This window comes from Cladophialophora carrionii, assembly GCF_000365165.1.
Source record: "Cladophialophora carrionii CBS 160.54 unplaced genomic scaffold supercont1.6, whole genome shotgun sequence".
NCBI lineage: Eukaryota > Fungi > Ascomycota > Eurotiomycetes > Chaetothyriales > Herpotrichiellaceae > Cladophialophora > Cladophialophora carrionii.
Window position 1 is genome coordinate 14111 of NW_008481831.1, and position 14104 is coordinate 28214.

The 14104-nt window shown below is 52.9% G+C and overlaps 6 protein-coding genes across 6 annotated transcripts; 3 read left to right on the forward strand and 3 right to left on the reverse strand.

Moving 5' to 3' along the window:
• Nucleotides 1-2241: 2241 nt before the first annotated feature.
• On the forward strand, nt 2242-3936 carry G647_06961 (uncharacterized protein; the record flags this gene model as incomplete). The annotated part of the gene is made up of 5 exons (XM_008731278.1): nt 2242-2505; nt 2549-3256; nt 3302-3366; nt 3414-3589; nt 3635-3936. The coding sequence occupies 5 exons, from the start codon at nt 2242-2244 to the stop codon at nt 3934-3936; spliced, it is 1515 nt and encodes a 504-aa protein (XP_008729500.1).
• A 948-nt stretch (nt 3937-4884) lies between these two features.
• Nucleotides 4885-5749, forward strand: G647_06962 (uncharacterized protein; the record flags this gene model as incomplete). The annotated part of the gene is made up of 2 exons (XM_008731279.1): nt 4885-5119; nt 5259-5749. The coding sequence occupies 2 exons, from the start codon at nt 4885-4887 to the stop codon at nt 5747-5749; spliced, it is 726 nt and encodes a 241-aa protein (XP_008729501.1).
• Nucleotides 5750-5753: 4 nt separating this feature from the next.
• Nucleotides 5754-7499, reverse strand: G647_06963 (uncharacterized protein; the record flags this gene model as incomplete). Its single annotated transcript, XM_008731280.1, has 1 exon — nt 5754-7499. One exon carries the CDS (start codon nt 7497-7499, stop codon nt 5754-5756), a length of 1746 nt encoding a protein of 581 aa, XP_008729502.1.
• Nucleotides 7500-7834: 335 nt separating this feature from the next.
• Nucleotides 7835-8911, forward strand: G647_06964 (uncharacterized protein; the record flags this gene model as incomplete). Its single annotated transcript, XM_008731281.1, has 1 exon — nt 7835-8911. One exon carries the CDS (start codon nt 7835-7837, stop codon nt 8909-8911), a length of 1077 nt encoding a protein of 358 aa, XP_008729503.1.
• A 2-nt stretch (nt 8912-8913) lies between these two features.
• Nucleotides 8914-11591, reverse strand: G647_06965 (uncharacterized protein; the record flags this gene model as incomplete). The annotated part of the gene is made up of 4 exons (XM_008731282.1): nt 8914-10457; nt 10518-11267; nt 11316-11423; nt 11474-11591. The coding sequence occupies 4 exons, from the start codon at nt 11589-11591 to the stop codon at nt 8914-8916; spliced, it is 2520 nt and encodes an 839-aa protein (XP_008729504.1).
• A 487-nt stretch (nt 11592-12078) lies between these two features.
• On the reverse strand, nt 12079-13206 carry G647_06966 (uncharacterized protein; the record flags this gene model as incomplete). Its single annotated transcript, XM_008731283.1, has 1 exon — nt 12079-13206. One exon carries the CDS (start codon nt 13204-13206, stop codon nt 12079-12081), a length of 1128 nt encoding a protein of 375 aa, XP_008729505.1.
• Between the last annotated feature and the right edge of the window lie 898 nt (nt 13207-14104).

Genomic DNA, 14104 nt, shown 5'->3' on the forward strand with positions numbered 1-14104 from the left:
TTGCTCGAGTTCAGGCTAAAGGCCAGAGCAGGGGTACCTAGACCCAATCTGCCATTGGTGTGGAAGAATATGCAGTAACTTGGCTGTCAACGGATGGATTCCATGCATGAGATCTGCGGGGAGCCGTGTCGAGGCTAGGAGAGATTGGGTTCGGCATCCATGCTTTGGTCGTCAGGTAAGGCTGTGAAGTCCGGCGAACCCAGTCAGAATGCGGTTCTGGGGTAGCATAACCCGGGGCCATGGGGAAGTAGACTGGGGAAAGTTGACTCCATCCACCGGGGTTCCTCTGGATATGGAAGCTGATCAGATGGGGACAATGGTCTTGCAGGACGGCCACACGATCATAAACATGCCAGATCCACCCCGGATCCCTCGACCAAGGCGGAAGGCGGCTCGGGAGACAGTCTCGGCGGGAGACTTGGCTGCTTCATGCTTCATCATCAAGGCTATGCCAGCTTTCTTGCAGTACAGAGTACCTAGGTATAACAAGGACATCTTCAGCATTTGTCCGGTGGAAGCACTTACCAGTTGAAGTGCTTTTGCAAGCCCCATCGCCCTGCGAAGAGCTCGATCGTCCAGAGTAGGTAGTGCAATACCAAGCCGGCTAAACCGAAGCCGCTCCTAGCCAGGACAAGTTTGCCAATGTTGCCAACACAGCCCGTCCGCTCTCCCAGCCAATCAAAGTCCCAACAGGGCGACCTCCCGCCCCGACAAGAGTTGGCCCGACGCCTTTTCGTGATTCAATGGACGGGAAAGTCTATGAACCAAGAAAAGCCAAGAAATGTACACTAGGCTTCTAGAACAGATCCAGCCAACGATCGGGAGTTTCGTATACGGGGAAAGCTGGTCGTATTTTGCGTGGCGCTGGCTGACTGTCCGCCTCACAACAGGGAATATGCATTCAAGATGAGGGGATTCCCATGTCCCATCAACTCGATAACATGCGCTCTGGTGGCTTGGCTTCGGTGAGATCTCCCGCGGGGAAGCAATACCTTGTCCATATAGTCGGGGTTGAAGAGCAAGTTTCGGAGGCGCCTGTTGCGTCTTAATCAAATAGGCCCTGATCCTCCTTCCAAGGAACCCGCCGAAGAGTGAGAGAAAGGCGCAACAAATCGAGCCCACACCACATACTGGAACGCAAATGCAGGAATTTCCACAAGCCGTGGACTCGTCACCCGAGATGATTGGGAGCAGAAATGCTATGCCAGAAACCTGGGCAGCCGGTGAGAGAAGATTCTAGGAGCATGAAGCTGCTTGTCTAAGGAACTTCATGTGTCAACTTCACGTGCTCATGTAGAGCGATTGGTGTGGTTTCTTTCGATAAGGCGTGACGAGGCGGTACCCAGACCGTCGACGCGTGTGTGCGGCGCAAAGAGTGCGGAGAGCCCAGGTCCTGGTACCATTGACTGGCTTGAGGCAACATGACAGCTGTAAGGAGAAGACCAGCTTCAATCGCCCCGAGTGGCTGCAGAGTATCAGTAACCAGGCGAAAACGAAGATTGAGGCACCCGTGAAAAAATCCGATACGACATATCATCTAAAGACTGCCGTCCAAGAACTGTTCCATCAGAAGGGTTTGCAGGCAGAACAATATATTCAGCGAACATGATCACAGGTCGGTGTCATCCACTTCACAGCGTCCTCTTTCTGGTACCTCCACCGCAGAACTGCTGCAACTTGATGTGTTAGGCGGCGTAGAAGAGGGACTACTGTGTAGAGTTGTTGCGAAGTAATGGTTGTCAAAGGGCAAAGTACCAGATGCATGGAAGCGACTACTGTAAAACGCTGGTGCGGAGATAATACAATGATTTCGGCCTTAAGAGAGACTGAGCAGCAATCCAAAGAGCGCAGTCAGACAACATGGATAATCAGGCGTCTGCCGCGATGTGGCTTGGCACGCGCATTCGAAAAGTCGAGGTGTGATGCCCCCGTCGGCTCCGATATTGCCAGACCATTGGTGACAGCGCAGGCGTGCACTGGAATCGGCGTACTATTGGGATAAATATTGCTCCGATTGATCCAGGCATCCTAGCAGAATTCGACACCCAGTCGAAGACTCGTCAGCCGCAGGTGTCGAGCAAGATCTTGCAAATGATGTCACCGGCGCCGAGTCGCTCTCACTGCAGGGACGGCGGGCGCTTACACATCCGCCTCAGGATACTTCCCAGTTCGACATATCTATAAGGACCATTTCCAAAGCTCTAGTATTCCTACCGGTGTCACTCGTCACCTGTCGCAAAGATGGGATCATTGATCTGGGAGCGATTGCGCCAAAGGCTATGGAGGACAATCCATCCTCGCCCGACATGGAGGTACATCCTTTGTTGCGGCATCGCCACGTTCTTGGTCATCCGTACTCTATTTTCGTCGTCGCCATTGCTCTCGTCAAACCTGCCCGCATACACGGGCACGTATGGTGTTGGCACGATTGACGTGGAGGTCCCGGTCGAGACTCGATCGATCAACAACGCAACCTTCAAGGATGGCGGTCATCCGGCTTTCCAGGTGAGTACGAGGTGACCACAAGAGAACGTTCTGACACTCGTAGCTCGAGACGGTTCTGTTCACTCTGTACTACCCTACGAGAAAAGGCGCTATCTCTTCAAAACCGCATCATCTTTGGGTGCCAAAGCCGCGTGCCATCGTTGGCGAAGGTTACGCTCGATTCGCCCACATTAGCAATTTCGCCACCAACTGGCTCATAACGTTCGGTTTATGGGGCTTGGTGGGCAGTGCAAAGATTCCCGCACAAGTCGACGTTCCTCTGCATGATTCTGCGGTTATCGTGCAGTCGCCCGGGTTCGAGAATGATCTCCTGACGGTCGACGAGGGATTCCCGGTCATGGTGTTCTCCCATGGCATGGCCAGCTCCCGGACTCAGTACACCCAGTACGCGGGAGAGCTTGCAAGTCGAGGTTTTGTTGTCGCTGCCATTGAACATCGAGATGGCAGCGGACCGGGCACTCAGATCATCAGACACGGCAAGCCGCATCGGACGCTGCTGCATTTTGATGTCCGACATTTGACGGCTGATTCCGGCCTCGATGGCGACGCATTCAAGAAGGCTCAGCTTGATTTTCGACAAGCAGAAGTCGAAGAAACTGTTGGCGTCCTGAAGCAGATCAACTATGGCGCCGGTGGCAAGATTTTCGAAACCAACTCCCGACACGAAGGCCAGCATCTACACCAATGGCAAGGACGACTTGCCATCAAGAATGCCACAGTTGGTGGGCACTCGTTCGGAGCCACGCTAGCAGTAGGTCCGTTTGGTCTGCCGCCTGATACCGCTGACGCTCCTTAGCTGCAAACTCTGAGGAACGGGCCGTCAGAGCATCTCCCATTCCAGGGCGCGGTAGTGCTTGATCCGTAAGTCCGGAGCTTGGTGAAGTCGTGACTGTAGCTAATAGCTTCAGGGGCAAACAAAGTGGTCCTCTCAATCATGATGTCCGTGTCCCGACTTTGATTCTTCACTCGAATTCCTGGTCGAGTCGACGTTCGATCTTCTTCGGGCGAGCGCACTTTGACGTTGTCAAGGACGTCGTCCGAGGCGTGTTGAAACGAGGCAAAGACGCGTGGTTCATGACTTCTTGTAGGTACTTCTCTCTATTGTCCACGGATTACTGATCATCTGCAGTGGGCACCTCTCACCCATCCGTCACCGACGCGCCGCTGATCGAGCCCTGGCTGCTGAGCTTCACGACCGGCGCCACGATTGACGTGCACGAAGGTGTTAATCAATATGTCAAAGTCACCCAGAGGTTCTTGCAGTACCAAACCACCGGTAGAAAGGAAGGCATTCTGTCGGAATGCGTTACTCATCCTCAGTACTGGGTCGAGGATGAGGGCAGGCCAGACAGCGGTGAGCTCCCAGAGACGTTCCAGAAGTACTGGCAAATCCATGTTGCGCCCTGTGGTCCAGAGGATGGGGAGGAATAGCGTGAGAAAATTCGGCGCCGATTGTAAACTGCAGAGCATTGAAAGTCACGGTCGGGTAAACAAGTGGAACCATCGATAGGATGTATTTCCCCCCTGTTGAATGTGGTATGATGCCCACAATGCGGACATGGCGACCTATAGATTGCAGTGGCCGGTCATTCTGCAACGACCGATCAAAGTGCATGTTCAACAGCGTCGTCAAGCCGTCGCCGTACCACCGAAGGGCGATCAACCTTCGGAGAGAAAAGCCGAAACAGCGGGATAACTGAGGAGTGTACGGAGTATTGGCACGCCTAATCCCGCCAAGCGACGGCTCATCTCATTCGATTCGCTCCACGCAGACCTGCCGATGGCATGAAGCACGCTGTCGCCCCTCTGGATGAAATTGCAACTCGGCCCCCTATTTTCCATCTTGTTGCTGTCCGAGTTTCATCGTACTGTTTATGCCCGGCGTCCCGACATGTGGCGCGATGCGCTGGTCTGCGAAAGTGGATGGTAGAATAAAAGAAACGCTTGCTTCAAGGGTCTCGATGCCACCCAGCCGTTCTTTTGTAGGTGAGGTTATTTCTTCATCCTTTTCATGCGCGGCATTTCGGGGATTTTGTGTACACTCGGTCGCTGTGTTGTCACGTTGTCATGATGTTGACCTTCCTGGTCTTCTTTGCTACCTGGGTGTCGCGGTCGCATTGCCTGGAAGTGACAAACACATCCTTGTGTGCTGACGCGTGTAATGGCCCTTCATTGACCTACAGCTCGGACCTGAGCTGCAGCGACGACGAGTACTGGAATACGGCAGATGGCGTGCTATTTCGCAGCTGCCTTGATTGCGAGAGTACGAGTTCTGCGGAAAGCGGCAACACCAATACACCACAGAACAATGACATTTACTGGTTCCTATGTGAGGAGGGCACTCCCAAATACCTGGCAAGAGCTGACCGAACAGTCAACATGAAATATACCCTGCAGTTCTGTATGTTCCAGGGCAACGGAAGCACGCCAAATCTCCCGCAATGCGAAGCCGATTGTGCTGGATTGTATCCAGTACTTCAAACGTCGTGGTTCTCCCCAGAACCTGCAGAACAGTACGCATATTGTTCGATCAACGATACTGCGTTCCCAAAATATGCGAGTACCTGCGCTTCGTGTCTGCTGTCGGATGAAGGGTCGGTTGTGCTTGGGAATTGTAAGGCCTTTCCATCATGTAGGAACTGGAGCTGACAGGACAGTCCTCAACACTATGCAAGCTGCATGCGACAACCAACCTGATGCGAGCTTGGGAGAAACAATACCCCTTCAACGAGCATTATTCGATACTGCCACAGTCGGCACTGCGACGTCTACCTCGACAGCGGCCTCGAGCACAATCTCTGCCACGACGTCAAGTGCAAGCTCTGGCAGCGCGACAACTGGCACTGTATCGACTGCGTCCAGCTCCGCTGCAACCCTGCCACCTGCAGCGTCCTCCGATCCCATCAGCACTGGTGCTTCTGCGCAAGAAACCTCACAAAGTAGCTCTCCCGGCATTGCGCCCGGGGCAGCCGCGGCTATTGGAATCGGCTGTGGACTGGGCGCCATCGCACTGGCTGCTGGGCTGGGCTGGTGCATTCTGAATCGGAGGCGGCGTGTCCGTCGCGGACTGTCCCCTGCCAACACGTTCCAATACCAGGAGTCAAAGTCAGCACTGCTCAGTGTTTCGCCTCCTCAGCCAGTTCCACTTTACGCGCAACAACTGGCAAGTCGAGAACTGCATGAAATGGACGGTAAACAGAGCAAGACTTGGACGAGTGAGCTGGATGGACGACCTGTACATTGATTTCTCACAATTTGACACTCTTGACCACATTTGTCTTGATGCCCGTCGCTTCGCCACCGTACCCTCCTCTGCCCTCGCCGCCCTTGTAGACAGGCCTCATCGAACTCAATTTCTTCATCTTCTCGTCAAACTTCTTCCTCTTCTTGACGCGAGGATTGCGGACGTCCTTCTTCCTCTTCGGTTGCAGGCCTTTGTTCTTCTCGATCGCGTAGGTGATCTTTCTCTTACCGTCCGGTCCAACTTGTTCTTGTTCGTAGACTTGCGCGCCATGTCTAGCGGCCTCGGCGTATGCTTCTGCTCTAGCTTGCTTGCCCACCTTCTTTTGCTTCGAGTTCGACACCAGCATATCATAGTACTCGTTGGCTTCATCGTTGATCTCATTGCCACGGTCCGAGCCTTCATCGTCAGTGCCAAGAGCCTCGTCGTTGTTGGCATTGGATCGTGCCCTCTGCTCAGCTTCGCGCATCAATCGCTCTTGCTTGTCTCGTATGCGTTCTTTGTATGGCACATCATCGTCGCCGCCCGCCTGTCTTGATGCTGCCCCTCGCTTGTTTGCCTTCTGCACGATCTGAGAAGTGTAGAATCGTAGACTCTTCTTCCGCCGAGCCTTCTCTTCGGCTTCTTCGTGGGTTAGAGGTGCTTCGTCGCCAAAATCCGATTCGGCCTCTGTTGGTTTCTTCAGTGACGCGTCGAGCAGTTTTTGCAGGTCGTTCTGCTTCCCTTTCTTTTCCCTCCTTCGTTTGGTACTTGCAGTCTGAGGTTCTGGTGATGCCTGGTCGGGCGGTGTTAAACTGCGCTTCTTGACCTTCTTTGCCCTTTTCGTCTTCTTCTCGGGTGTCGGCTGTGCCTTCTCCATTGGCTCGGGTACCTTGTCTTTGGTGCGTCTTTCCTCCATCTGGACATCCGTCGATCGCAAGGATTCCACTTCCTGCCACAGCTGCCGACAACGAACGAGGTTGGCCATGACCGGATGCTGACGTAGCTCTCCCGGAGGCAGTGCCAAGCCGTTCTTGGTAGACGTGAGGAGCGAAAGATACATCGCAACTGACCCCAGGTACGCAGACAAGGCTCGGAATTTGACAGTAGGACCAGGGCCATTCCCTGGCTGTTGCGATTCCGCCTCTTTCTTGAGTAACTGGTATGTAGATTGCAACTCCAGGACGTCTTTCGACAAAGGTTCGAATTCAGGGTATCTTGACTTGAGGATATTCACTCGTTCGTCATCGGTCGCACTGTCCGGTACTTGCAGTTCAGGTAGTCGCTCGACGGTCGGCCTCTTGTCAGTCTGGCTGTCATCCGCCCAGGCGCTTTCATCAAACCCGAAATCCGCTTCAGTCATAGCCTTGAGTTGTTTCTCCTGCAGTCTTCGAGCTTCTTGTTCCTCCTCCAGCGCATCCGCTTCAGTCTCGATAACATCAGCGTTGTAGTAGTCTGCCTTCGATGTTCCCCAGTAAGTGTCGTCTTCTTCTTCCTCCTCACCCTCAACGGCGTCGTGTGCTTCATCCTCATCCTCAGATTCCTGGTCGTGATCCAGATATACTTCCTCGTCGGATGGCTGTAGAATTCGCTCTTGCTCTTCTAGTCTTCTCCTCCGCTTTGCAGCAGGCTCCTCGTCCAGCATGACTTTGTCTCGTCCCGCGAAGAAGTCATCTTCGGAGTCGTTGAAAGTTTCTTCGGGATCGAATCGGTCAACATCGTGCGGTCGTGCAGCCGCTGTGGTCGCCCGTGGGGCTTTCCTTTTCTTCGCCATTTACGGGTGCCCAAAATGTTATATCCCGGGATAACAGTGAAGCCAGAGCGACTCGACGCGATCCGCAGATGGAAGTCGAAACTTTTTTGGGGGGCCCGGACTTGGCGTACGCAACGATGCTTCTGCCGGAAGAACCGTTCTCCAGTTCGGCAAGAGCTCGCCCGGCCTACCCACTGCGTGCCACTGCCATCTCCAGGAATTACTTTTTGTCTTTACCCCTGGCATGCCATGTTTAGGCCACCCGAATACCTGCAGATGCGATTGGAGGACCAAATAGGGGAATACAATATCAACACCAAGCAACGAATTGACAATCTACCTCGCGCTGTTGGACCATGCCCTGGTCCTCAGAATACATCCTCGCTGCCACAGTGCTCGTCATCTCCCTCCCGATCGTCTACAACATGGTCTTCTCCTCGCGCAATAAATTCCCCGTTGAGGGTCTCACCGCGGTCGTGACCGGAGGCTCGCAAGGTCTCGGGCTCGCAATTGCGCAAGAACTGTCGTCCCGGGGTGCAAACGTGGTCGTCGTCGCGCGGGACACAGCGAAGCTGGAGGGCGCGGTCAAGGCTCTTCAAGCGCGCGCAAAACACCCGCAACAACGGTTTACATTTCTATCCTACGACCTCCGCCTGGCCGAGTCCGCCCCGAAGATACTACAAGAGGTGAAAGCATGGAACAACGGCGAGGCGCCGGACCTGATATTCTGCTGTGCGGGACACTGTTACCCGTCATTCTTTGCGGATGCGCCGGTCGACCAACTCAAGGATCAGATGGATACGGTCTACTGGAGCTGCGCGTGGATGGCACACGCGGCCATCAACATGTGGAAGACACCGTCGAGCTCTGAGCAGAAGACCTCCCTGCCCAGGCCGACGAGACATATCGTCTTCACTTGCTCCGTGCTCGCTTTCTTCCCCGTGGCGGGTTACTCGCCTTACTCGCCGTGTAAGGCCGCCATGCGGGCACTGGCAGACGCATTGAATCAAGAGGTCGAAGTCTACAACGGCGCACGACAGAATCCTTCATCTGGGCCTGTCCCCGATGCAGATATGAAAGTGCACATCCTCTTTCCCGTGGGCATCATCTCGCCTGGTCTAGAAAATGAGAACAAAATCAAACCCTCATTGACCCTTCAACTCGAGAAGGACGATAGACCGCAAGACCCCGAAGAAATCGCAAAGATTGCCCTCCGCCGACTCGGTGCTGGCGATTTCATGATTAGCACCCTGTTCTTGGGTCATTTGATGCGAGGGACAGGCATGAGTGGGAGCGTGAGAATGAATTTCTCGGATATATTCTGGAACTGGCTCGGATCGATCGTCATCCTGTTTGTCGCGCCAGATTTTGTTGCGAAGTGCAGAAATTGGGGCAAAGAAAAGGGGATGAACTCAACCTCCCATAGCAGCTGAGATCAACCCGACAAGCTAGTCTCCGTAACTGTCACGACCTCAAGCATGGCGTCCAAGGTAACCACCAACTCATCTTTGGTCCAGGCTCGATCAAAATCCTGGTCCACGAATTTCTGAGCCGAGTTTTGCGCGTGCCGCAGCTCCTCCTTCGCTTCTTTTGTCAGGGCCGAACAGACAGCGACCAAATCCTCACCTTGCTGAGCCAATCGAGCCAACTCAACAGCTCGCTCCACGACTTCAACGGGCACGCCATTCAGAGCCGCACATTGTGTCCCGTAGGACAAGTCACTTCTGCCGGCACAAAGGTTGTACAAATATGTTATCTCGCTGCTGTGCTCCTCGGCAGTTTGTTCGTCCCGTGCATCGACTTGCACCTCCATATGCGCCAAGGCAAGGTTTGGGGCATGATCGAAAAGACCCAAGTCGAAAATTTCATGGAAGTGGGTGGCCACCAGTGTCTTCGGGGAGTTGGCTCCCAACGATAGCAAATGTCGGAATACTCCTGCTGCAAGTCCAGCGCCATCACAAGTGTCAGTCCCCTTGCCGAACTCATCAACTACCACCAAACTCCTTCTTGTGCACGAGTTCAAGGCTATGGCAATCTGCTGCATGTCGATCATGAAAGCAGAGTGAACCTTGGACACGGTTTCCCGGGTTGTAATGCGAGTAAGTATTTTGTCGGTGATGCCGATGGTTGCGACGTCGGCTGGCAGGAAGGACCCTATCTGAGCCATGTAGACTGCCAAAGCGACCTGCTTCTGGTAGACAGACTTGCCCGAGAAATTGGGCCCAGTCAACAAAAGCATATTTGGTCCTTGTGTATCATCTTGGCCATTGACGCCAATAAGATAGGTGTCATTCGCAACAAAGGAGGGTACCGCCATCTCTTGCAGCAGGTGTCTCCCTCCTTTGATGTTGATCACGTTCTCCTCTGTGATCTTTGGCCGAGTCAACGTGCAATGGTACGCGATGTGAGAAAAGGCCAATAGGGAGTCCAGCTCACCGCAGAGGTCAGACGCGGCGATGAGAAGCTCTTCGTCTAGAAGAATGTTCTGTGCCAGGTCGTGGGCGATCTCCACCTCCATCTCACAAATTGCGGAGTATATGTCTCCCACTTCATGATCTAGACCGTACATCGTTCCGTCTTTGAAGTAAGCTTGAGCTGAGGTGGTGAACATCAGCTGCCACCCTAGATCTCGCCCACTGCAGACGGCTTGATCACTGGCATTGTCTCTTGGAATCGTGATATGGAAGCCCACGTGCGGAAGGTAGATGACATTGATCCCCAAGTTGAGTTCGGGCGGGATTTGTGTCTGGATTTCACGGGCCTTGTCAACCAATAAATCTTCCATGCTGTGGTAAAACCCCTTGAGTTCATCAAGTTCGTGATTTACGCCTCGGTTGACCACGGTGCGGTGCTGGTCCATGGACGATTTGCGGTCCACGATACCGTCCACCATCCGTCCGATCCTCCTCAAGCTGTTACGATCGAGGACATCAGCAGCTCTGACACACAACGGAAGGCGTTCTGCCCGGAGTGCCTCGCCTAGGGTTTCGGCAATGTCGTAGGCATGATAGCAAAAGTCGAGCAGTGATTCCTAGACACCACTATTGAATGCACTTTGCTTTGCTTTGCCACTGTCAATGCCCTTGTGGAGGAGGGTGATTGTATTCCGCATGTTCTTGACCCGACCGAGGCTCTTGCTGAGCTTGTCACGCACCGCCTGATTTTCCGGACGGACAAATACTGAGATGAAGTCGAGGCGAGAGTTGATATATTCGATATCCAGCGAGGGTCTCAAAAAGGCTTGCCGCAGCTGAACTCTCCCTTGCGGGCTTTTCGCATGTTGAAGGAATAAGTCACAGACCGAATGAGTTCCCTTTGCTCCAGGAGGGCCAGGTCCTTCGTTGAACCCATTTGGATGTGATTCTGGTTGAATGATCTGCAATGAGACCAGAGTATCAGTGTTGATAAGCATGGTCGCACGTAGACTGAACATCTCAAGCCTGACAACACGGAATGCCTGGTTGGCGTCAGATTCACCGGGCAGGTAAACTGTGGGTTGTCTTCGTTGCAAGTGGGATATGATTGCACCAGCACAGCCAATGCTGACCTTGTTTTCCACGTCCAGCCATGCTGAAATTTGTATCAGCCTGCCTCTTCTCTTCGTCAGACCAAGCTCCTCAGGGTGCAACTCCTCCTCGTACATCATCGTCGCGCCTGGAATGAGAAGCTCCGTGGCATTGGCTTCGCTGAATGAACAGAGGCCGGCCAATTTGGTCAGAGCAGCATCGTAGTGGAATTCGGGTGTCGGTCGCATCTCAAGCTGGTAAGGCAGAGGAGGCTGACCTCCATCTGTCTGTCATTAGGAAATGGTGATGCACGACGGAATAGTATGCTCACCACCATCAACAAGCGACGTATTGCGGCGAAACCGATCATGGAGACTGTTGGTGATAGCATCTGATCGAGGAGAAAGAATGACTGTGGTCGGCTGAAGATCGAGTTTCACTGGAGAAAGGTGAGCCATGGGCCGACCGCAGTAAGACTGTGTAACTCACATTTCTCAACAATCTCACTTCCGCCACCAATGACTTCTTCCATACACAACAACCGCTCTTCGCCTGCAATAAAGCATGCACAGCCAACCTTCCCTCTCTCTTTGATGTCGATAGCCATGATCACTTGCTCCAGGAAGTCGTCGTCTCGTGGTTGAAAACCGCTCTGGTCGTTCGGCACGAGGCGAATGGAAGAGGTATCTGTGGCATGCCTTATAGAGCTGATATCAGGCGGTGCGGCAGATGGCGTTTGCAAAGGGATTGAATGTTGATACGGCTGATTGCGCTGAAGACCATGTGGTCGACATCCTCCACGGGACTTCGCTCCTCTGCCACGACCGCCCGTGCCACGATATGACCGGGAGCTTGTTCGAGATGATGACATGTCGTGTAAAGTGAGGAAAGTGAGAAGAAACCCGCAGATCAGAAACAAGAGGACAGTCAAGTAAAAGAAGAGGTTGCCGGATACTCACTCTATCTTGACTTGAGCCTCAGACTTGGCAGTCAGGCGCTCGACATCGCCACGCAATCAGTCTGTTCGCATTCAGTACACCATTTTTGTACAACTCTATTTCATCATGTGCATCTCTATCATCATATCTTCGTGATCAACCTTGCACTTCATCTTCTTGCCATCCCCCCACAATCCTTCCGCCTTCGGCTCTCTTGACCCTACACCACATGCCAACTTCTTTGTCCGTGATGAATTGCCACAGCACCAGTGGCCAGCTTCTATGACATGGCAGCGGTTCATAGAATTCCCTCGCGATCTCGAAGACCTGGGGCAGCCGGGTCCACGGGATAGCCGGGAAATCGTGATGCTCATTGTGATATCCCACATTGTAGGTGAGTACATTCAATGGGCCGTAGTAGGAAAAGGTTTCTGGCACGGGCACATCCTTCAGCATCTTCCCTGGCTCGAAGCTCGATTTTGCCAAAACATAGTGCTCGGAGATGAAATGGGCGGCGCATGGATGAAGCGATCCGGCCAGGAAGGAGCTGAGCAGAAGATAGGTCATAGCTTTCCAGCCGAGCCATCGGAGAATGACAAGGTCAAAGATTATCTGAGCCGCAATATTTGAGTAGTGAATCGGTCCAAATGGTATCTTGTAAACCATCATCGGTCGAATTGCATAGAATATGAGTTGAAATGTGCAGAAGAATGCCTTTCCTGCGACCGAGTCGAGGAGTATCGCTTCCAAAGCCGTAGGCAAATCGGTATCCACGCCATCCACACCTAGAGACTTGTGGTGAGTCAAATGATACTGTCGGAAGCCTGCTGAGTATGGAATTCCAATGGGGAGATTTGCGAATATGGCGAAGAGCCGGTTGTAGATGCCTGTCCGGAAGGCTAGATTGTGGCTGATTTCATGAATGGCAAGGAAGAGGTTCTGGTTTGCTGTCGCTCCAATGATATATGCTGTAAGGAAAAAAGTCCATGAGAAGAAAGGAGTATTTCTGAGGAGATATGCACATATGATCTGTAGCGAGACGACGAACGCCACCACGTATTTTGTGAGCGGTTCGGGGCCACATAGCTGGAGTATCTCCTTATGTGCCTTGATGATTGCTTGCCGACGTGTTCGATGAGGCTCCTCCGTGTATGTCCAGAAGAACTTGTCTTGCAGGCTCTGCCCCAGCTCTTTGCTCGTACCGTTGCCCTCTTTGCTGGCCGCTTTTGCCTTTTGTGTCCGCCGAGTCCTGCGAGTGGACTGCGTCTCAGTGACGGTGGACATGCTGACTCGATGTATCGCAAGTGCTGGCAGATCAAGGGAGAGTGAGAAGGGGTGAAACGGCCATGATCGTCGAATGTCGTACTTTGTACAGAGTACAAATGCGATCGTTCAAACTTTGGCGGCGAGTTAGGGAGCGGTCTCGGAGAATTGTTATTACTTCGGTTGTACCCAAAAGGGTTAGTCCCTGAGCCAGATCGGTCGCAGCTTTCGCCTTGCAAACATTCGTTCTACTTGACTGCAAAGGCTTTTCTGGGCTACGGTAGCTTGATACATATCGAGCCAGCTCGAGGCGCAATGACTTTAGCTCCACCGATAATGTTTCCAGATGCCGCCGGCTCTATTGGTGAAGGGCAAGTCGGCAGAAACGCCGCAGAGAAGTCTGGATGTCGTGCTCAGAAAGATGAGATTTCGAAAACACAGTAGCCCGTAGAGCATAGCTATCGAGCCTACCTATCGGAGGACATCAACTAGGTGCAAGGCTTCCTCCAGAAGAGGGGGTTTCAATTGGCGTAACACTGCAGAAAGCACGAGCTGTGAGGTCCCTGGCCGGAGTACTTGAGTATACGGTCAGCCAAGGACGATCTCAGAGAGCTCACTTCTAAGTCATACTGCGCCATTAATTGTTGGTACATATCCCCTGTCTATTCTAAAGCTCTTGCTTTCATTCTTGAGTAAACCTTATCTCAAGACACGCAAGCAAAAAGAGATTCTATCACATGGAATGTCTCCGCAGAAGCTCTGCAAAATGTCGTCTGAGTCTTTTGCAGCCAGCATAATCTAATCCGAAATGCTGGAGTCTAAGCTGTGCCTGCCATGCTGAATCCGCCCATGCGAAAAGACGTGAAAGTGCCTCGAATCGTACCCTCGACAGAAGTCATGCAAAACTTATCACCGTTTC